A 21,409-nucleotide genomic window follows, 5' to 3' on the forward strand; every position below is an offset into this window, starting at 1 on the left:
CATAGAAGGAACCACCGCCACTGGTGATGTCACAAAGAGTGAGCATGACAGCATTGCCGAGCTTCAGGCCAGGGAGACCGAAGGAGGCGGAGCTGCAAGCAGGCTGCTGATTGGGAAGCGGGAGGGAAAAGTAAGTGGGCGCACAGGAAGTACGCAGGAAAGGGCAAAGGGAAATTTAGGGAGAAGAACGATGGGCAAAAGCCATGGATGAACATATGAAGCTGCCTTATCCTGAATCAGACCTTTGGTCCATCAAAGTCAGTATTGTCTTCTCAGACTGGCAGCGGCTCTCCAGGGTCTCAAGCTGAGGTTTTTTCACACCTATTTGCCTGGACCCTTTTTTGGAGATGCCAGGGATTGAACCTGGGACCTTCTGCTTTCCAAGCAGATGCTCTACCACTGAGCCACCGTCAGCACACGCACACACACACAGAGCTGCATAACATTGAATTAGGCCACCAGTCTACCCAGCTGAGGACTGCCCACTCAGACTGGCAGTCCGTCTCCAGGGTCTCAGGCATAGGTCTTTCCCATCACCTGCTACCTGATCACTTTAACCGGAGATCCTGGGGCTTGAACCTGGGACCTTCTGCACATCAAACAAATGCTTTGTCTCTGAGCCACAGGACTTCCCTTGCATGAAGCTTCCTTGCACCTTACAACTCAGATTCTTGGTTCATCATGGTCAGGATCCCAGCCGTGGCTCTCCAGGGTCTCAGGCAGAGGACTTTGCCCATCAACACCTACCACCTGATCCATTCTGGTGGACAGCTGTGGTGGTCTGAAGCGACCGAACAAAGACTGAGACATACTGAGGTTACGCTGGCCCCGATAAGGACCTAACTGGAAGGTAAAAAGGTCAAGGTAGTCCCCTGTGCAAGCACCAGTCGTTTCTGACTCTGGGGTGACGTTGCTTTCACACCTTTTTCACGGCAGACTTTTTACGGGGTGGTTTGCCATTGCCTTCCCCAGTCCTCTACGCTCCCCCCCCAGCAAGGTGGGGACTCATTTTACCGACCTCGGAAGGATGGAAGGCTGAGTCAACCTGGAGCCGGCTACCTGAACCAGCTTCCGCTGGGATCGAATTCAGGTCGTGAGCAGAGGGCTCCGACTGCAGTACTGCAGCTTTACCACTCTATTCCACGGGGCTCTTAACTGGAAGGTACATATTTGCAATATTACTGTTTCCTGTAGATGTCATTGCTGCTGACCTACATTTGTAGCCTTCCAAAAATAGTGTCATCCATTTCCAGATTGGAACATTCCATTTTGGGGCCTATATTAATTGTTTATCTATTTACAAGCGTAGCAGGGACTCGGTTGTATGTTATAATTTGTACTATTTGACCTCTGAAGAAGGCCTCCGCAGGCCAAAACGCCTCAGGTCATATCTAGTTCTTTCATGTGCATAAATGACTTTGATGATTTTATGAGGTTTCATTTGGGCCCCTACAAGGTTTTTATACGTTTTTGTAATAAACAGGTGTACTTTTGTCTTTAACGATTGGTGTTTTAACTTAGGGTTGCCAAGTCCAATTCAAGAAATATTTGGGGACTTTGGGGGTGGAGCCAGGAGACACTGGGGGCGGAGCCAGGAACAAGGGTGTGGCAAGCATAATTGAGCTCCAAGAGAGTTCTGGCCATCACATTTAAAGGGACAACACGCCTTTTAAAATGTCTTCCTTCTATAGGAAATAATGAAGGATAGGGGCACCTTCTTTTGGGGCTCATCGAATTGGACCCCCTGGTCCAATCGTTTTTGAAACTTGGGGGGTACTTTGGGGAGAAGCACTAGATACTATATTGAAAATTTGGTGCCTCTACCTCAAAAAACAGCTCCCCCAGAGCCCCCGAAACCTCCAGAACAATTCCCCATTATACCCTATGAGAATCGATCACATAGGGAATAATGAAGATGTTTCCCTCTCCCCCCCCCCCTTTCTGGCGAGTCTCAAGCAGCAGATCGGCCTCTCTACTCACCATTTGCTGCCAGCTTCTTCACAGAAACACAGACACACCATCCTAAATAGAAGCCTTCCAAGTCAAGCCTCCGGAGGTGCAAAGGCACATGGTCCTTTGCTCCCCCCCTCCCGCCGCCAGCCAGCTGATTGGGGGCTGGAAGCAGCCTGGGAAAACTGAAGAAAGGCTGCTGCAATCGGGGCTGGGTGGGAAGGGAAGGGCAAGGAGAAGCTGCTGGGATCGGGACTGGGTGGGAAAGGCCGCCATTCCCCCCCGCTTTCCAGATTTTTGGCGAGCGGGGGGAAAAGGCTTCAAATCGGGGGTCCCCCGGCTAGGCGGGGGATTTGGGAAGCCTATCTAAACTTTTTGCCCCTGACGAGTACTTTCAAGCTATTCTCTGTAGTAGGGTCGCGTGGCACAACCAGGCTACAAGCAAGAGATGAGGGAGTTGGAGACTTCCATTTCGTAGGGAGGGTGGGATCAGCAGCCCCAGAGCAATGATGTCACTTCCCCCGCAACTCAGCAGTTACATTATTAGGTCGGGGGTGACGCAGACATGCCGCTGCATGTCACATGGGCCTCTGTGCTCCTCCCAGTAAGTCCACTCCCATCCCTTGCTCTTGCCAGAAGAGAGATGGCAATTCTTGTGTGAGGTTATTTCGGCATAGGGTCAACAACCCCCGTGGGGGGGGGGCAGGGGAGCCCCCAGTTTGGAGGCCCTCCCCCCGCTCCAGGGTCATCAGAAAGTAAGGGGGGAAAATGTCTGCTGGGCACTCCATTATTCCCTATGGAGACCGATTCCCATAGGGTGTAATGAAGAGTTGATCACGGGTATCTGGGGCTCCAGAGGGCTGTTTTTTGAGGTAGAGGTGCCAACTTTGCAGCATAGCATCCAGTGCCTCTCCCCAAAATACCCTCCAAGTTTCAAAAAGATTGGACCAGGGGGTCCAATTCTATGAGCCCCAAACGAAGGTGCCCCCATCCTTCATTATTCATAGTTCAGACCTTTATTGGCATAAGAGCAATAACGATTCACAATCAAAAGTAGGTACAAAGGCCGGAAATATAGTAAGAACAATACATAAGCAATCAATTCAAATAGCAGCCAACGATACTAATCAAAAGTAGACACCTAGCAATTAAAATACAGTAATATGCCTAGATTTAATTTTATAGGCTTCTACTAAGCCTTCATTATTCCGAATGGAGGGAAGGCACTTAAATCTGCTCCCCTCTTTGGAGCCAGTTTAGCCTTTCTGTGATGGCCAACATGTAAGCAGACTGTCTGGCCCCCTAGACAAGGCTAAAGTCTGGTGCCCCCCCCCCCACATTGATAATGTCACCGAGTCCCATGGGGGCAGCCCGTTTGGCATCCCCAAAAGGCTGGTGCCTAGGGTTGCCGAGTCCAATTCAAGAAATATCTGCGGACTTTGGGGGTGGAGCCGGGAGACTTTAAGGTGGAACCAGGAGACATTGGGCTGGAGCCAGGAGCAAGGGTGTGATAATTGAACTCCCAAGGGAGTTCTGGCCATCATATTTAAAGGGACCGCACACCTTTTGCGCGGAATCTTATCTGGGAGAACTGGGTTTGATTCCCCACTCCTCCACTTGCAGCTGCTGGAATGGCCTTGGGTCAGCCAGGGCTATTGCAGGAGTTGTCCTTGAAAGGGCAGCTTCTGGGAGAGCTCTCTCAGCCCCACCCACCTCACAGGGTGTCTGTGGTGGGGGGAAAAGATAAAGAAGATTCTAAGTCACTCTGAGTCTCTGATTCAGAGAGAAGGGCAGGGTATAAATCTTCTTTTTAAATGCCTTCCTTCCATAGGAAATAATGAAGGATAGGGTCACCTTCTTTTAGGGCCCATAGGATTGGACCCCCTGTTCCAATCCTTTTAAAATTTGGGGAGTACTTTGGGGGGAGGCACTGGATGATATGCTGAAAATTTGCTGCCTCTACCTCAAAAACCAGCCCCCCCACAAGAGCCCCAGAAACCCACGGATCAATTCTCCATGATTTCCTATAGGAAAAGTCTCCATAGGGAATAATAGAGTTCCCAGCAGACATTTCCCTCCCCTCCCCCCGCTTTCTGATGACCCTGAAGTGGGGGGAGGGCCTCCAAACCGGGGGATCCCCTGCCCCCGCCTGGGGATTGGCAACCCTACTGGCGCCTTAGGCAATCACCTAGTTGATTGAACTTCTCAGTCCTTTTACCACCAGGGCGACTGGCTCTGTTCGGGCCCTGCTGACAGCACAACAGGTTGCCCTTCACAAAACACATTCTTCTGAGCCCAGCAAACTCCGGCTCGGGGCAGCCGCCGCCGATTTCTCCCCCAGTCCACTCCAAGAAGCCCAAAATTAGCTAACGTGTCACCTGGAAAAAATGAACAACGTGACATCCAATTTATACAAGAGTGACTAATTTCATGCTTCAACCGGAGAAAGAAAAGTAGCCATTATACTCCCCACTGTTTTAAAAATAGGCACTGGAACGCTAGAGGCCAGATTCTGACTTTTTTTGGGGCGTTTATAGTAAGAACAGAGAATGTTTTGCTTCCCTGGCCACTGCAGAGAGCGGCAGAGTTCCAAACAGTGCATTGCTCAACAGCAGGCTTGCCAATCTCCAGGTGGGGCCTGGAGATCTCCCAGAATCACAACTAGATGACAGAGATCAGTTCCCCGAGAGAGAGCGGCAGCTTCAGAGGGCAGACTCTACGGCAAAGGTGTCAAACGCATTCGTTATGAGCGCCAGATCTGACATAAATGAGATCTTGTAGGGCGGGGCCATGTTGGGTCAGGCCATGCGTGTATCTATTTAAGATCAGGTAGCAGAGATATAAACTTTATAAAGGACATAGACAAACACAATTAAAGTTTTTTTTTTAAAAAAACCCTTAAAATAAAACATGCCTAAAACATTATTTATTTATTTAGTAGGCTAATATTCCGTCCTTTCTAGGGTTGCCAAGTCCAATTCAAGAAATAACTGGGGACTTTGGGGGTGGAGCCAGGAGACTTTGGGGGTGGAGCCAGGAGACATTGGGGCAGAGCCAGGAGCAAGGGTGTGACAAGCATAATTGAACTCCAAGGGAGTTCTGGCCATCACATTTCAAGGGACAGCACACCTTTTAAAATGCCTTCCTTCCATAGAAAATAATGAAGGATAGGGGCACCCTCTTTTGGGGCTCATAGAATTGGACCCCCTGGTCCAATCCTTTTGAGACTTGGAAGGTATTTTGGGGAGAGGCACTAGATGCTATACTGAAAATTTGGCACCTCTACCTCCAAAAACAGCCCCCCCAGAGCCCCCGATACCCACAGATCAATTCCCCATCATTCCCTATGGGAATCTTTTGTGGAGGTGAACATATGAACATATGAAGCTGCCTTATACTGAATCAGACCTTTGGTCCATCAAAGTCAGTATTGTCTTCTCAGACTGGCAGCGGCTCTCCAGGGTCTCAAGCGGAGGCTTTTCACACCTATTTGCCTGGACCCTTTTCTGGAGATTCCAGGGATTGAACCTGGGACCTGCTTCCCAAGCAGATGCTCTACCACTGAGCCACTGTCCCTCCCCCTTTTTCAATAGGTGCATAATGGCTGTGGGGGTGGGGCTTCCCCCGCTGGCCAGCTGGCTGGGGGAGGGGGGAAGCCTGTAAAATTGGGGGATCCCCCGCTGGGACCTGGGGATTGGGAAGCCTAGTCCTTTCCCGTCAACGGTCTCAGGGTGGATCCGCTTGGTCTTAAAGGTGCACAAAGTCTTAAAGGTGATTTCTTTGCATCTCTCCCATGGGGACCAGGAAACTAAGCAAAGGGAGGTCAAGTTCTTTGCTTCCTTCCCCGGGGACCAGGAAGGGGAGGGGCCTCAATTAATAGAAGGAAGGGAGGCTTGGCTCAGTAGCTTTGCTATGGGATTGAGAGAGCCTGGCAAAGCAAGCTGTGCCTCCCCCCCCTGCACTTCCTCCCCAAGGGAGGAGCCTCAGCCAATGGAGAAAACAGAGGCTTTGCTCTGTAGCTCCTGTGCGATTGATCAAGCTTTGCAAAGCAAGCTGTTTTGCAGAAGGAAGCGAGAGAGAGGAAGAAGGAAGCAGATGACAGCCAGTTGCTTGGGGGCTCGATAGGAGCCCTCTGGAAGCCTGATTCAGTCCCCGGGCCACATGTTTGACACCCCTGCTCTATGTTAAAATCCCTCTCCAAGTCCCCCTCTCCTCCATAGGTACCACTCCCAAGTCTCCAGGAATTTGCAAGCTGAAACTGGCAATCCTACTCTCTGGATAGAGCATGTTCCTTTTCCCATCAGGTGACCAGAACCAGCATTAATGCATCTGAAGGGATAATCTTGCTTCTTCAGTCCCACCCTCTAAGCTCCCCAAATTCTCTTGCAAGCCACCCTGAGTTCCTTCCCTATCAACTGAATTCTAAATTTGCTCACCCTGGCCTGGATAGCCCAGGCAAGCCCAATCGCTGAAGTTAAGCAAAGCCAACCCTGGAAGTACTTGGATGAGGACTGGGAATACTAGGACGGGAAGTAGCTCCTTCTCTGAACTTAGGGTTGCCAAATTGAACCCCAGAAATATCTGGGGACTTTGGGGGTGGAGCCAGGAGACACGGGGGTGGAGCTAGGGGGAGGGGCGGAAACGCACCCCGCAGCCTCTTCTCCGCTCGCCGTTCTGCTCCTCCGAGATCGGCTCAGCCTGAGCCCATCTCGGAAGAGCAGCCACGGAGCGGAGCAGAGGCGGCAGCGGCGCGGAGGCCTCTTTCCGCTCGCCGTGCTGCTCCTCCGAGATGGGCTCAGGCTGAGCCCATCTCGGAAGAGCAGCCACGGAGCGGAGCAGAGGCGGCAGCGGCGCGGAGGCCTCTTCTCCGCTCGCCATGCTGCTCCTCCGAGATGGGCTCAGCCTGAGCCCATCTTGAAAGAGCAGCCACGGAGAGCGGAGAAGAGGCCGCCGCGCCGCTGCCGCCTCTGGGGTGGAAGCGGAGGGGGGGGGGTGGAGGCGGCCGGGAGCGTGGCGAGCCGCAAGTCCGGGTCCTAGAAGGGCCCGGATTCGCGGCTCGCCATGCTCCTGGCTTGCCTCGCCCTCCCCTGCGCTGCTGCTGTCTCTTGGCTGCTCCTCCGAGATGGGCTCAGCCTGGGCCCATCTCGGAGGAGAAACTGCGGTGGGCGGGGGGGGGGGGCGGCAGCGGCGCGGCAGCCTCGCCGGCTCCAGGATCCGGCGGCTCGGCGCCGTTTCCCCCCTCTCCCCCCGCTTCCATTTTTTGGGGGAGCGGGGGAAGAGGGTGGAAATCCTGGGGTCCCCCGCCAGGGCGGGAGGTTTGGGAAGCCTATCTGAACTGCCTCCATGCCCCAGTGGCGGTCACCAGAAGTCGTGATGACTTACAGGCAGAGTCACACAAAAAATTTAAAAAATAACTCTAAATTTGCTCTACTGTAAGAAGAAGAAGAAGACTGTAAGAAGAAGAATACCCCACTGTTCTCTCTGAATCAGAGACTCAGAGCAACTTACAATCTCTTATATCTTCTCCCCCCACAACAGACACCCTGTGAGGTAGGTGGGGCTGAGAGGCCTCTCCCAGCAGCTGCCTTTTCAAGGACAACTCCTGCGATAGCTATGGCTGATCCAAGGCTATTCCAGCAGCTGTATGTGGAGGAGTGGGGAATCAAACCCGGTTCTCCCAGATAAGAGTCCGCACACTTAACCACTACACCAAACTGGCTCTCAGATTGGCATCAGATCTCCAGTGACCAATCACAAGCCCTGCCGAGCAAAAGCCTCACCTGACCCCGCCCACCTTCTCAAACCATGTGGCGGACACCGCATTGAGGATTCCCCTGCAGCCACAGAGGGACTTGAGTCTGCTTTCCTTTTACCCCCCAAGTAGGAAAAGAGAAGATGAGCCAGCATCCAAAGGGTATAGTCGTACACAAACGCAGATGGGAAGAAGAGGCGTTCCTGGTCTTCCCCTTCTGTAGTTTGCCCAGGCTGCTTTGGGCACGGCCGACAGACACCGTTTCACAGACTGTCATTGAAATGAAATACTGCGAGAAGCTGATAAAATAAATGGGGCAAGAGGCTGGGGTTTCAGGCATCCGACAGCTCTGCGGGAAAGGAGGGGGAAGGCAGCGGCAGCTGCCAAAACGCAGTCTAGATTTCTCTTCCCACCGCCTGTAATAATGTCAAAAGAGATTTAAGACTGACTGGGGTCCACAAATCAAATTGGCCATAAGGCAGGCCGCAGCAGGAAAATAAAGAGCCAAGCGAAAGGCGTCGGTCTCTCCGAACACCTTGAGGAACCCGCATTTTGCATCTGGAAATCTGTGCCTTCTCTAAAAGTGCCGCTTTTGCTATTCGGTGCCATGATACTGTATATGACACATATGAACACCCATGAGTCTGCTTATACTGAATTGGGCTATGAGTCCATTGAGGTCAAGATTGTCTGCTCAAACTGGCAGCAGTTCTCTGGGTTCTCAGGCCACCCACATCACGTGCTGCCTCATCCTTTTAACTGTAGATGCCTGGACTTGAACCTGGGAAACTGTAGATACCTGGACTTGAACCTGCATATCGAGATGCTCTACCGCTCAGCTACGCCCCCTCCCCTGCCTTACACGGAATCAGACCATCGGTCCAGCAAGGTCAGTATTGTCTACTCAGACTGGCAGCAGCTCACCAGGTCCACAGGCTAAGGTCCTGAAGGATTTTAGCACCCTTTTCCCCACTAACCCTTCTTCCTCTCAAGACACTGCATCTTTTCCCTCGTGGATTAAGAAGCACAGCTCAAAGAAGACAATTCCGAGCTGAGAGAGGCCGCAAAGGATTTTAGCACTTTCCCCCATTATGCCTTCTTCCACTCAAGACACTGCATCTTTCCCCTCATGGATTAAGAATCACAGCTCAAAGAAGACAATCCCGAGCTGAGAGAGGCCCCAAAGAATTTTAGCACCTTTTCCCTCCATAACCCTTCTTCCACTCAAGACACTGCATTCTTTCCCTTGTGGATTAAGAAGCACAGCTCAAAGAAGACTATTCCGAGCTGAGAGAGGCCTCAAAGGATTTTAGCACTCTTTCCCTCATTATGCCTTCTTCTGCTCAAGACTGCATCTTTTCCCTCATGGATTAAGAAGCACAGCTGAAAGAAGACAATTCCGAGCTGAGAGAGGCCCCAAAGGATTTTAGCACAATTTCCCCCATTAACCCTTCTTCCGCTCAAGACACTGCATCTTTTCCCTTGTAGATAAAGAAGCACAGCTCAAAGAAGACAATTCCGAGCTGAGAGAGGCCCCAAAGGATTTTAGCACCCTTTTCCCCATTATGCCTTCTTCCACTCAAGACACTGCATTTTCCCCCTCATGGATTAAGAATCACAGCTCAAAGAAGACAATTCCAAGCTAAGAGAGGCCCCAAAGGATTTTAGCACCTTTTACCCATTATGCCTTCTTCCACTCAAGACACAGCCTCGCCTATCATGCATAGGAAACGAGGAGTGGAAATCTATCAACCTCACACACACACACACACAAAATCCTGCACAAATTGATATTACAATGTGCATTGTATGTCTGCATCCCGAATTCCTTCTTCGCAACACCCCTCCCATGACTGACCACGCTATAAGGACTCAGAGATCTCCAATCCAACTTGTATCTGATGAAGGGAGCATTGACCCTCAACAGCAGATACCCCAGAAATCTTGTTGGTCTCTATGGTGCTGGACATGAGTGTAGCTGTAGCAACACCGAATAACAGATACTTCGGCCCCTAGAAAGCCAGTGTGGTGTAGTGGTTAGGGCGTCAGACAAGGATCAGGGAGAACCAGGTTCAAATCCCCTCTTGTGCCATGGAAGTTTGCAGGGTGACCTTGGGTCAGTCACACATTCTCAGTCTCACCTACGTCACAGGATTGTTGTGAGGATAAATGGAGGAGAGGGGAATGACATCAGTCAATTTGGGGTCCCTACTGAGGAGAGAAGCAGGGTATAAATGAGCTAAATAAATAGGGTTCCAAGTCCAAATCAAGAAATATCTGGGGACTTTGGGGGTGGAGCCAGGAGATTTTAGGGGTGGAGCCAGGAGACATTGGGGCGGAGCCAGGAACAAGGGTGTGACAAGCATAATTGAACTCCAAGGGGGTTCTGGCCATCACATCTAAAGGGACAGCACACCTTTTTAGATGCCTTTCTTCCATAGGAAATAATGGATAGGGGCACCTTCTTTTGGGGCTCATAGGATTGGACCCCCTGGTCCAATCCTTTTGAAACTTGGAAGGTATTTTGGGGAGAGGCACTAGATGCTATACTGAAAATTTGGTACCTCTACCTCAAAAAACAGCCCCCCCAGAGCCCCCAATACCCATGGATCAATTCCCCATCATTCCCTATGGGAATCGTTCATGGAGGTGCATGATGGCTGTGGGGGTGGGGCTTCCCCCGCCGGCCAGCTGGCTGGGGGAGGGGGGAAGTCTGTAAAACCGGGGGATCCCCCTCTGGGACCTGGGGATTGGGAAGCCTATAGATAAATAAAATATTGCTAGGCAGCGAGAATAAACAGAGTTGAGGTTGCCAACTTCTAAGACCACTGAGCAGTTTCATATAGGAAGCCATTGCCAGACTTATCAGTCTTTCCACTGTTTCCTCAAGAGTGGGAGTGACCTTTGCCTATGAAAAAGCCTCCCCTCCCCCGGGCTCCACCCCCTTTTGAAAGCACTGCACACCTTTGCGGGGCAGAACTTCCCTGCTCATAGCTCCACACAGACAAGGCTGAGAGCCGTTGAAATAAAGTGAGTTCAGCCAGCTCTGAATCAACCAAGAACACTTTATTGCAAGAAGAAACAGTCACAAAGGAACACTGGCGAAACTGCAACTATATAAACTCTGGCCATGGTTAACCACGCCCCACCCCCAAGCAGGCAACATTCGCTCCTATTGGCTCACTCCAGAATTCTTCATTTACATCTCTTTGTTACAAGTCATTACATGCCTAGCATCCTGATTGGCCAGTTCTTCCAGGCTCAGGATCCTGGTTTGCAAGGAGTGGCTTCTTTCAGGCAACAAGACCCTAGTACAGCACAATACAGAACAGTGGTGGTGAGTAAGAAGGCAGGCAAGAGGTGACCAGGGCAGGGGGAGGCTGAGTCTGGCAGAGCAGCCCCCCCCCCCCCTTTGCCCTAATTCGCACTTCCCAGAGAGGGCTGCAGACCACAGAGGAGTAACAGTTGCCCTCTGACACCTCTGCTCTGCTCTGATGCTTTTAGGCTAATTCGTACAGACATCTTAACAATTATTCTTGCCAGAGCATCAGTGTGGGCAAGCCAAGAATTACTGGAATATGCACCAGCCTCCAAAGTAAACCATGCAAGTGAGAGGTTGCCTTGAAAAAAAAAAATACTTGGGGTTGGATTCTAGGGTTGCCAACCTCCAGGTGGGGCCTGGTGATATCCCAGAATTACAACTGATCTCCAAATATGGATCAGTTCCCTGGAGAAAATGGCTGCTCTGGAGGGCAGGCTCTCTGGCACCTGATCCTACTGAGGTCCCTCCCCTCCTCAAGCCCTTTTCTCCCTTGGCTCCACCCCCAAATCTCCAGGCATCTCCCAGCCTAGACCTCAGAGGTGGAATTCTAGCAGGAGCTCCTTTGCGTATTAGGTCACACCCCCTGATGTAGCCAATCCTCCAAGGGCTTCCAGGGTTCTATTTTGTAAGCTCTTGGTGGATTGGCTCCATCAGGGGTGTGTGGCCTAATATGCAAAGGAGCTCCTGTTACAATTCCACCTCTGCTAGACCTGATAAGCCTTTGGACCCTGTCAGAGTTTCTGCTGGTGAAAAAGGGAAGAGAGACACTTCATTAAAGTTGCCAGCCTCCAGGTGATGGCTGGAGCTCTCTTGGAATTACAATTGATCTCCAGGCTACACAGTCCAATTTCCTCTGGAGAAAATGGCTGCTTTATAAGGTGGACTCTATAGCATTTTAGCCCACAGAGGCCCGACCCCTCCCCAAGCCCCACCCTTCCCAGCCTCCACCCCCCCAAAAAAAATCTCCAGATATTTATTTCCCAACCCAAAGCTGGCAACCCCGTTTGACCCCTGAGAAGCCTACAGTGAGGATGACAGGACAACCTGGGGTTGAGGCTTCTGAGGGGAATCAGGTGAGACCAGGCCGAAAAGCTGCTGGGACACACAACCCTTAACGAAACAGGGACCCGAGAGCAAGGCTGAGCAAGAAAGGCTGAGCAAAGCCGAGGAAGGGTCATGAGAGGGTTGCCACTTCAGGGCTGGAGAAATCCCTGGAGATGTGGGGGTGGAGTCTAGAGAGGGCAGGGTCTGGACCTCAGTGGGGTAGAACGCCTCCTCGTAGTCCACCCTCCAAAGCCACCTCCTCCTCCTCCAGGGAAGAGCCCCGTGGCAAAGAGTGTTAAAGCTGCAGTACTGCAGTCCTAAGCTCTGCTCACGACCTGAGTTCGATCCCCCGGTGGAAGCTGGGTTTTCAGGTAGCCGGCTCGAGGTTGATTCAGCCTTCCATCCTTCCGAGGTTGGTAAAATGAATACCCAGCTTGCTGGGGGGAAGTGTAAATGACTGGGGAAGGCAAGGGCAAACCACCCTGTAAAAACAGCTGCTGTGAAAACGTTGTGAAAGCAACGTCACCCCAGAGTCGGAAAAGACTGGTGCTTGCACAGGGGACCTTTCCTTCCTTTCCTTTCCCTCCAGCGAAGGCTATCCCTGTCACCCAGAGATCAGTTGTAATTCTGGGAGGCCTTCAAGCCCCAGCGGAAGGTTGGCAACACTAAATATCAAACACACAGCGAGACACAGGGGGTAAATTCTCGGCACCATCTTGAGCTTCTCTAGCTGATATGGGAAGAGCTGCTGTCTCTCCATCCCTCTGCCTTAGTCTGAGGAGGAAGAAGAAAACTAAACATTTATACCCTGCCCTTCTCTCTGAATCAGAATCTCAGAGTGGTTTACAAGCTCCTTTACCTTCCTCCCCCACAAAAGACACCCTGTGAAGTAGGTGGGGCTGAGAGAGCTCTGACAGCAGCTGCCCTTTCAAGGACGACACTGCGAGAGCTATGGCTGACCCAAGGCCATTCCAGCAGCTGCAAGTGGAGGAGTGGGGAATCAAACCCGGTTCTCCCAGATAAGAGTCCACGCACTTAACCACTACACCAAATTGGCTCTCTCTTTTATGAAAAGGGATCACTTGCCCAGTCCCCCACGGACTTTGCAACTTGTACATTTTAAAAAAAAAAAATGATTCTAAGCATAGCCCGTTACCCAGCAGTTTCTGGGAAGAGTTACTTACTGGTGTGATTGCCCACTCCACCTTCAAAGCTCTAATCAGCACAAAAACACAGCAGCAAAAAGAAACACCCCCTATTAGGATGTCCACCCCACAAACACTGCCTGGGCCCCTCCTGCCCCCACAAGCCAGCCAGCATTCTGTCAAATGCTTCTCTGTCAAAGTCCAAGGTGCTTTCGAACATGCCTCGGAAGAGTTCAGCAAACCCCAAACAGTGCCACACATTTCTCACATCACACACCCGCCGGGGAATGTGAACATTACAAAGCTTTTGCAGCCAGCCAACCCAGGGCTCAAGTGGAATCCTTCAAGCGCCGGAATGAGTGACAGCCGTCCCTTTCTGAAGTTCCCGGAGCTGTCTAGTTAAGACCCTCAGCATCTCTCTCCTACCCTGACCAAAGCCAGATCGGAGAATCCACCTCCTCTCCCTTCCCTCCTCTGCCCTTAGTCCCAAAATGAGGGGAGAACGGAGGCCCTTACCTTCGATGACCTGAGCTGGGAGCACCGCCGGGAGCCACGAACCCCAAAGCAGCAAGAGCAAGTTCCAGGGCCGCCGGGAATGGCTGGAGAAAATTGGGGGAAAGAAGAGAAGGGAAGAAGTCAAGAGAGGTGAGATGAGGGAGTTTGGTGCAGGGGCCTCAGGAGGAAAGAAAGCGGCCCGGGAGCCTTACCTGGGGGGCATTTTGGAGAAGGCAGCCTGCAGGGAGAGGACAGCCCAGCTGCTGGCAGAGGCTGGAGCTTGGAGCCCAAGTGGAACAAAGGCAGCTCTCTGTCTCTCTCTCTCTCTCTCTCTCTCTCTCTCTCAGGCTGGCTCCCTGTGAGTCATTGCAAGCCTCCAAGCCCGGCTGAAACCTGACTCCTTCTAAGTTTTCCTCCCAGAGCCCACCATCTTCCAGCTCCAAAACTCTAAGCCTCCACCTCGCAGCTCCAGCCAGGACCTCACGCTCCTCCTCTCCTCTCGGGCTTCCCATCCCCTGTCAGCGAGACACCAGGAAACGCTCTCCACCCCTTCTCTGCCACCGAGGGGCAGGAGCGCCTTCATGCCCTGGGCCTCATCAGGAGGAATTCATGGGACAGGTAGCTGCAAACTCTACCGTGCTGGAGAAACTTCTGGGGGGATTAACAACAGCTGGATGGGAGCTAGAGTGTGGGTGGGAGATGATGACCTCCAGGTGGGGCCTACTAGAGATCTCTCAGAATTCCAACTGAACTTCAGACCACTGCAGTCAGTGGCCCTGGAGAAAGTGGGAGGAAGTGGATCGGGGTGGCCAAACGTGCTTCATGTAAGAGCCATGCAGAATAAACATCAGATGTTTGAGAGCCGCAAGACAGGAACGTCAGATGCTTGCGAGAAGGAAGGAAGGAAGGAAGGAAGGAAGGAAGGAAGGAAGGAAGGAAGAAGACTGCAGATTTATACCCTGCCCTTCTCTCTGAATCAGGGACTCAGAATGGCTTACAATCTCCTATGTCTTCTCCCCCCACAACACACACCCTGTGAGATGGGTGGAGCTGAAAGAGCTTTTACAGCAGCTGCCCTTTCAAGGACAACTCCTGTGAGAGCTATGGCTGCCCCAAGGCCATTCCAGCAGCTGCAAGTGGAGGAGTGGGGAATCAAACCCGGTTCTCCCAGATAAGAGTCCGCGCACTTAACCACTACACCAAACAGGAAGGAAGGAAGGCAGGCAAGCAACTTTAAATGCATTTTCTAAGCTGTCAGCTAGCTTGCCTCGGAGAAGTGATTTAAAGTGACCAATGCTTTCTCCAAGCAGGCCAATGGGTCAGTAGTGGCTTCAAGAGCCACACAATCTGTGTGAAAGAGCCACACATGACTCCCGAGCTACAGTTTGGTCACCCCTGAAGTGGATGCTTTGGAGGGTGGACTCTCTGGCACTGCATCCCCACCCCCACCCGAGGTCCTCCTCTCTGCAAAGCCTGCTATTTCCAGGCTCCATCCCCCCTCCCCAGTCTCCAGAGAGAAGAAGAAGGAAGCAGGCTTGCTCAAGGACCTTATAGGAGCCCTCTGGGGAGCCTGATTTGGCCCCCAGACCGCATGCTTGACACCCCTGAGTTAGAGGTAGACCACAGGGCAGCAGAAGCTGGACCAGAAGTCACAATCCATGCAGAGCCAGATTAACAATTAGGCCAAGTAGACACTGGCCTATGGGCCCCCATGCCTTTAGGGGCCCCAGGCTGGCTCCCCTCCCCCCGTTTCCTCCCCTGCTTGCAGCTCTCCCAGCCTGCACATGCAGCCAGCAACTGAGCTGCTCTGTGTCCGAATTGCCTGGTGCGGCTGGTGCCGGCGCCATCGCCAAGTTTGCCTCTCTCTGCCTGTAATGTACTCAGTGACGAGACGTGTGGAAGGCAACATACTTTATTAGCTGATACATCACAAGAGGGCGAAACGCGGGCCGGGTCCCGCTTTATATACAATACCCGGAACTAGGGTTGCCAATCCCCAGGTGGGGGCAGGGGATCCCCCGGTTTGGAGGCCTTCCCCCCGCTTCAGGGTCGTCAGAAAGGGGGGGGGGAATGTCTTCTGGGAACTCTATTATTCCCTATGGAGATTTATTCCCATAGAAAATCATGGAGAATTGATCTCCGGGTATCTGGGGCTCTGGGGGGCTGCTTTTTGGGGTAGATGCACCAAATTTTTAGTATAGCATCTAGTGCCACTCCCCAAAATACCCCCCAAGTTTCAAAAAGATTGGACCAGGGGGACCAATTCTATGAGCCCCAAAAGAAGGTGCCCCTATCCTTCATTATTCCTTATGGAAGGAAGGAATTGAAAAGGTGTGCCGTCCCTTTAAATGTGATGGCCAGAACTCCCTTGGAGTTCAATTATGCTTGTCACAGCCTTGATCTCAGCTCCACCCCTAATGTCTCCTGGCTCCACCCCCAAAGTCTCCTGGCTCCACCCCCAAAGTCTCCAGATATTTCTTGAATTGGACTTGGCAACCCTACCCGGAACAGCCCTCCAACTGGCCCAGTCCAATCCTGGCCAGTTAAACTTCCCGCCACAGATCTTAATTGGCGGAGTGCTTTCGCGCGCTGCACCCAGTGACCAGGGGACTTCCAGATTTCATTGCAAGACACAACACTGCCTCTCCCCGGCAGCTTAGTAAAAAGGGCTTTTGAGAAGGTGCCTGCAGTCTGCAGGGGGGAGGGGCGTAGGTGGTGGGGTGGGTGCTCAGACACTGATATAATTTGTGAGGGGCCCCCCAAGATTTCGACTGCCTAGGGACCTCCACAGGTTTTAATCTGGCACTGAATCCATGAGTCACTTTGATCTAAATCCATGGGCAGGGGTGGAATTCTAGCAGGAGCTCCTTTGCATATTAGCCCACACCCCCTGATGTAGCCAGTCCCCCAACAGCTTACCAAAAAGAGCCCTGGAGGATTGGCTGCATCATGGGGGTGTGGCCTAATATGCAAAGGAGCTCCTGCTAGAATTCCAGCCCAGCCCATGGGTCAGTCCAAGATGAGGAGCAGGAGGCCAAACAGGACTGAGACAGGATTGCCAGATCCGGGTTGGGAAATCCCTGGAAATCTTTGGGGGTGGAGCCTGGGGAGAGAGAGGTTTGGGGCGGGGAGGGTCCTCAGCAGGTTCCAAAGCCACCATTTTCTCCAGGGGAAATGATCTTGGTCATCAGGAGCTCAATTGCAATAGTGGGCGATCTTCAGGTGACACCTTGCAGGTTGGCAACCCTAAACTGAGATCTTCGTATTTCCGACAAGTTGCTCCGACAGAAGGCCCCAGCCTGGAGGCAACAGCTTTCTACTGGCTCTGCCGATCTCAACCAGCCACTATAGTCAGCATGTAGTTCCCCCCGGTTGCCATTTTGAGGGTGGCGCTGTGGGGCAGAAGACATTTGACCAGCCACTTTGCCTGTATTTCAGGTCAGACAGCTAAACCACGGTTCTGGGTTCAGGTGTCTTCTCCTTGGAGCCAGCTAGGGTTCCCAACCTCCAGGTGGGGCCTGGAGATCTCCCAGAGCTGCAACTGGTCTCCAGATGACAGAGATCGGCTCCCCTGAAGAAAATGGCTGTTTTGGAAGGCGGAATGTCAGGCATTATACCCTGTGGAGGTCCCTCCCTCCTCCAAACCCTGCCCTTCTAAGGCTCCACCCCCAAATCCCCACAAATTTCCCAAGCCAGAGCAGGTAACTCTGGAGCCATCTTAGGAGCAGCAAGGAGAAAGACTCCTTGACATGACTTGACCTAGAAGGATATTTTTGCCAGGAATTTTCATTGGCCTTCAGGCTCCAGGTAGGGTTGCCAAGTCCAATGCAAGAAATATCTGGAGACTTTGGGGGTGGAGTCAGGAGAAATTGGGGGTGGAGCCAGGAGCAAGGTTGTGACAAGCATCATTGAACTCCAAAGGGAGTTCTGGCCATCACATTGAAAGGGACCGCACACCATTTAAATGCCTTCCCTCCATTGGAAATCATGAAGGATAGGGGCAACTTTTGGGGGGCTCATAGAACTGGACCCCATGGCCCAATTCTTTTGAAACTTAGATGTTTCTTTGGGGAGAGGCACTGGATGCTATGCTGAAAATGTGGTGCCTCTACCTCCAAAAAAACAGCCCCCCCTAGAGCCCCAGATACCTGCGGATCAATTCTCCATTATTCCCTATGGGAATTGTTCTCCATAAAGAATAATGAAGTGCCCAGCAGAAATTCCTCCCCCCCCCCTTTCTGACGACCCTGAAGCGGGGGAAGGGCCTCCAAACCGGGGGATCCCCTGCCCCCACCTGGGGATTGGCAACCCTAGCTCCAAGGCCTAAATCCAGCCAGAGACATTCACTTACCAGAGAAGTCTTATTTACGTAACAGGCACAGGGCAGAAATCGCCTTTGGCTCAAGCCTTATCCAGCCTCTCTCTGCCTCCCACTCACTCAGAGATAACAGAGCCATTACCTTGACCTAACAGGGCAGCAAAGGGAAGTCAGTGAAACGCAAACTGGAGAAAACATTTCCCACCGCTTTTTTTTTTTTTCTTGTGCTCTTTTTTTCTGACAGGAATCTTATTGCCTGTAAAGCAGGAAGGGAGATATTCCGCCCACGGGCCATGTTGTAGAAAAAGAGGTGCCGGAGCTCGCTGGCATAGCTCTTTTGCATCTGCCACACACACCCTGACATCACCAGAAGGTGTACGAAATTATCTCAGCTCAGCATCTACCTTAACACGCTTCTTGAATTATAATTGCCGTTGGGCTTTTTTTTGTAGCAGGAACTCTTGCATCTTAGGCCACACCCCCTGATGTAGCCAATCCTCCAAGAGGAGGCCCTGTAAGAAGAGCCCGGTAAGCTCTTGGAGGATTGGCTACAACAGGGATGTGTGGCCTAATATGCAAAGGAGTTCCTGCTACAAAACAAAAGCCCCGATTGCTATAATAGGGTTGCCAAGTCCAGCCCCAGAAATATCTGGGGACTTTGGGGGTGGAACCAGGAGACTTTGGGGGTGGAGCCGGGAGACACTGTGGTGGAGCTAGGGGGAGGGGGGAAACGGCGCCAGGGAGCGTGGCCAGCCGCCCCGTCTCGGAGCGGGCGACGCCGCTGCGCAGCTGCTGCCTCTTCTCCGCTCGCCGTGGCTGCTCCTCCGAGATGGGCTCAGCCTGAGCCCATCTTGGAGGAGCAGCCACGGCGAGCGGAGAAGAGGCGGCAGCAGCGCGGCGGCCTCGCCCGCTCCGCCTCTGGGGTGGAATCGGAGGGGGGGTGGAGGCGGGCCGGGGGCGTGGCGAGTTACAATTTCAAGTTACAGTGCACAGGAGCCCAGCCAGGAAAAGAACATGGTACCCTAGGGTTCCCAAGTCCAATTCAAGAAATATCTGGGGACTTTTGGGTGGAGCCAGGAGACTTTGGGGGTGGAGCCAGGAGCAAGGGTGTGACAAGCATCTTTGAACTCCAAAGGGAGTTCTGGCCATCCCATTTAAAGAGACGACATACCTTTTAAGTGCCTTCCCCCCACTGAAAATAACAAAGGATAGGGACACCTTTTTTGGGGGGGGGGCTCATAGAATTGGACCCCCTGGTTCAATCCTTTGGGAACTTGGAGGGTGTTTTGAAGAGAGGCCTCGGATGCTATGCTGCAAATATGGTGCCTCTCCTCAAAAAAACGCCCCTTCAGAGCCCCAGATAACTGCATATTAATTTTCCATTATACCCTATGGGAATCGGTCTCTATAGAGCATAATGGAGTGCCCAGCAGGCATTTCCCTCACCTCCCTCCCCTTTCTGATGACCCTGAAGCAGAGGGAGGGCCTCTAAACTGGGGGTCCCCTGCCCCCACCTGGGGATTGGCAACCCTATGGTACCCCAAGCGCTTGCAGGCCTTTTGAAACAACAGCAGATGTTTCACATGCAGACGCCCACCCCCAATCTAGAAACAACTTTAAACGTCGAAAGGACACCCAGAGAAATGATCCTGCTGTCCTTGGCAAGGTCCCGTTCTATAATGCGGCTCTTTATCCCACAGAATTGTTCCTGTGACTGAAAGTGTTTGCAGATGTCAGAGGCTGGACATGTCTGAGATAGCCCTGCAACAGCGGCCCCATTGATAAGCCTGGAAATTGTTTCCATGAGAAATATCGTTTTTTACCCCACCCCACAACATCCTGAATGGAGCTTTTTTCCCCCCATACGACTAATTGTGTGCCATATCTGCCCAGAAATACGCGTTTCAAGTGTGGAGCTAATCGGGTGTCTCTCTTTAAGCTAGAGAGCGCTAAACAAGAGGGGATGTTTCTTTCCCGACCACCACCCTTTTTGCAAAGGAACCATTCGGGATACTGCAGAGGGGGCTCTCTTATCTGGCAGCAGATTCAGGGAGGCCACCAGGCCTTATGGTTGCCAACTACGACCTGAGAATTTCCTGGAGGTTTGAAGGGAGGGGTGCCAGTGGAAGGGTGAAGTCAGGGAAAGATTTCACCCAGAATCATGGCTGGTGTGCGGGAGTAGGCCAAGTAGACAGTCGCCTAGGGCGCCACCTGGCCTAGGGGGCACCACCAGGCACCCCCTCTCCCCACGCACAGCATGTGTGCTCCTTGGAGCCTGCCTTCCCCAGTGGAAAGCAGGCTCCATGGAGTGCAGATGCTGCCCGGCCTGCTTTGCATTCCCCAGGTCTGTTACAGACCCGGGAAATGCGAAAGCGGACAGCGCCTGCACAGTGCGCTCCTCGGAGCCCGGCAGGGATAAATCAACCAATTGTAAAAGCTGAAGAAGAGCCAATCACAGTTTCTAAAAATCGGCTCCTGTTGGAGTTGTCTGCTGCCACTCAGCCTTCCTACTCTACTTTCACAGAGCCCTGGGGCGGGAGCCACAGCTCAGTGGTAGAGCTCTTCTGCCCTGTTTCAGAGAAGTGATAGTCCATATCTTTTTTATAAGACATTTCGCTTGGCAGTGCCATTTTTCTCTGTCAGCAAATTCAGTCTCTTAATTCAAGTTGAAAAGTAGCTTAAGAAGAAGAAGATATTGGATTTATATCCCGCCCTCCACTCCAAAGAGTCTCAGAGCGGCTCACAATCTCCTTTCCCTTCCTCCCCACAACAGACACCCTGTGAGGTAGATGAAGATATTGGATTTATATCCCGCCCTCCACTCCGAAGAGTCTCAGAGCGGCTCACAATCTCCTTTCCCTTCCTCCCCCACAACAGACACCCTGTGAGGTAGATGAAGATATTGGATTGATATCCCGCCCTCCACTCCGAAGAGTCTCAGAGCGGCTCACAATCTCCTTTCCCTTCCTCCCCCACAACAGACACCCTGTGAGGTGGGTGGGGCTGGAGAGGGCTCTCACAGCAGCTGTCCTTTCAAGGACAACCTCTGCCAGAGCTATGGCTGACCCAAGGCCATGCCAGCAGCTGCAAGTGGAGGAGTGGGGAATCAAACTCGGTTCTCCCAGATAAGAGTCCGCACACTTAACCACTACACCAAACTGGCTCTCTCTCTTAAAGATCCAGTTAAATCGTCATTCCAAATCAGCTCCAGCTGAGATTTCAAATGTTATCATTTCAATTGCAGTCGGACGACAGGAACAAATCTCTCCAGAATATACCTCATTTATATTCAGATCATATTGCAGCCAAATAATAGTCTCTTTAACATATATCCAATTATAATCCGGGTCAATTTAAGTATTTATATTCAGTCCAATTCAAGT

General features: G+C 52.1%; 1 protein-coding gene and 1 non-coding gene across 2 annotated transcripts in view; both read right to left on the bottom strand.

Annotated features, from left to right (window-relative positions):
- Positions 1–14,186, bottom strand: part of COL15A1 (collagen type XV alpha 1 chain) — a 339,567-nt gene extending 325,381 nt beyond the window's left edge. Inside the window, exons 1-2 of the mRNA XM_060247740.1 lie at positions 13,921–14,186; positions 13,730–13,812 (exon numbers count right to left, since the gene is read on the bottom strand). Of these exons, the coding sequence (XP_060103723.1) occupies positions 13,730–13,812; positions 13,921–13,931 (94 nt within the window). The 5' untranslated portion in view covers positions 13,932–14,186. The remainder of the gene's footprint in view (positions 1–13,729; positions 13,813–13,920) is intronic.
- TRNAS-GGA (transfer RNA serine (anticodon GGA)) lies at positions 343–409 on the bottom strand. Its single transcript has one exon. It is a non-coding gene; the product is annotated as a tRNA-Ser (tRNA).
- Positions 14,187–21,409: the final 7,223 nt, after the last annotated feature.

The sequence above is a fragment of the Heteronotia binoei genome, chromosome 10, assembly GCF_032191835.1.
Source record: "Heteronotia binoei isolate CCM8104 ecotype False Entrance Well chromosome 10, APGP_CSIRO_Hbin_v1, whole genome shotgun sequence".
NCBI lineage: Eukaryota > Metazoa > Chordata > Lepidosauria > Squamata > Gekkonidae > Heteronotia > Heteronotia binoei.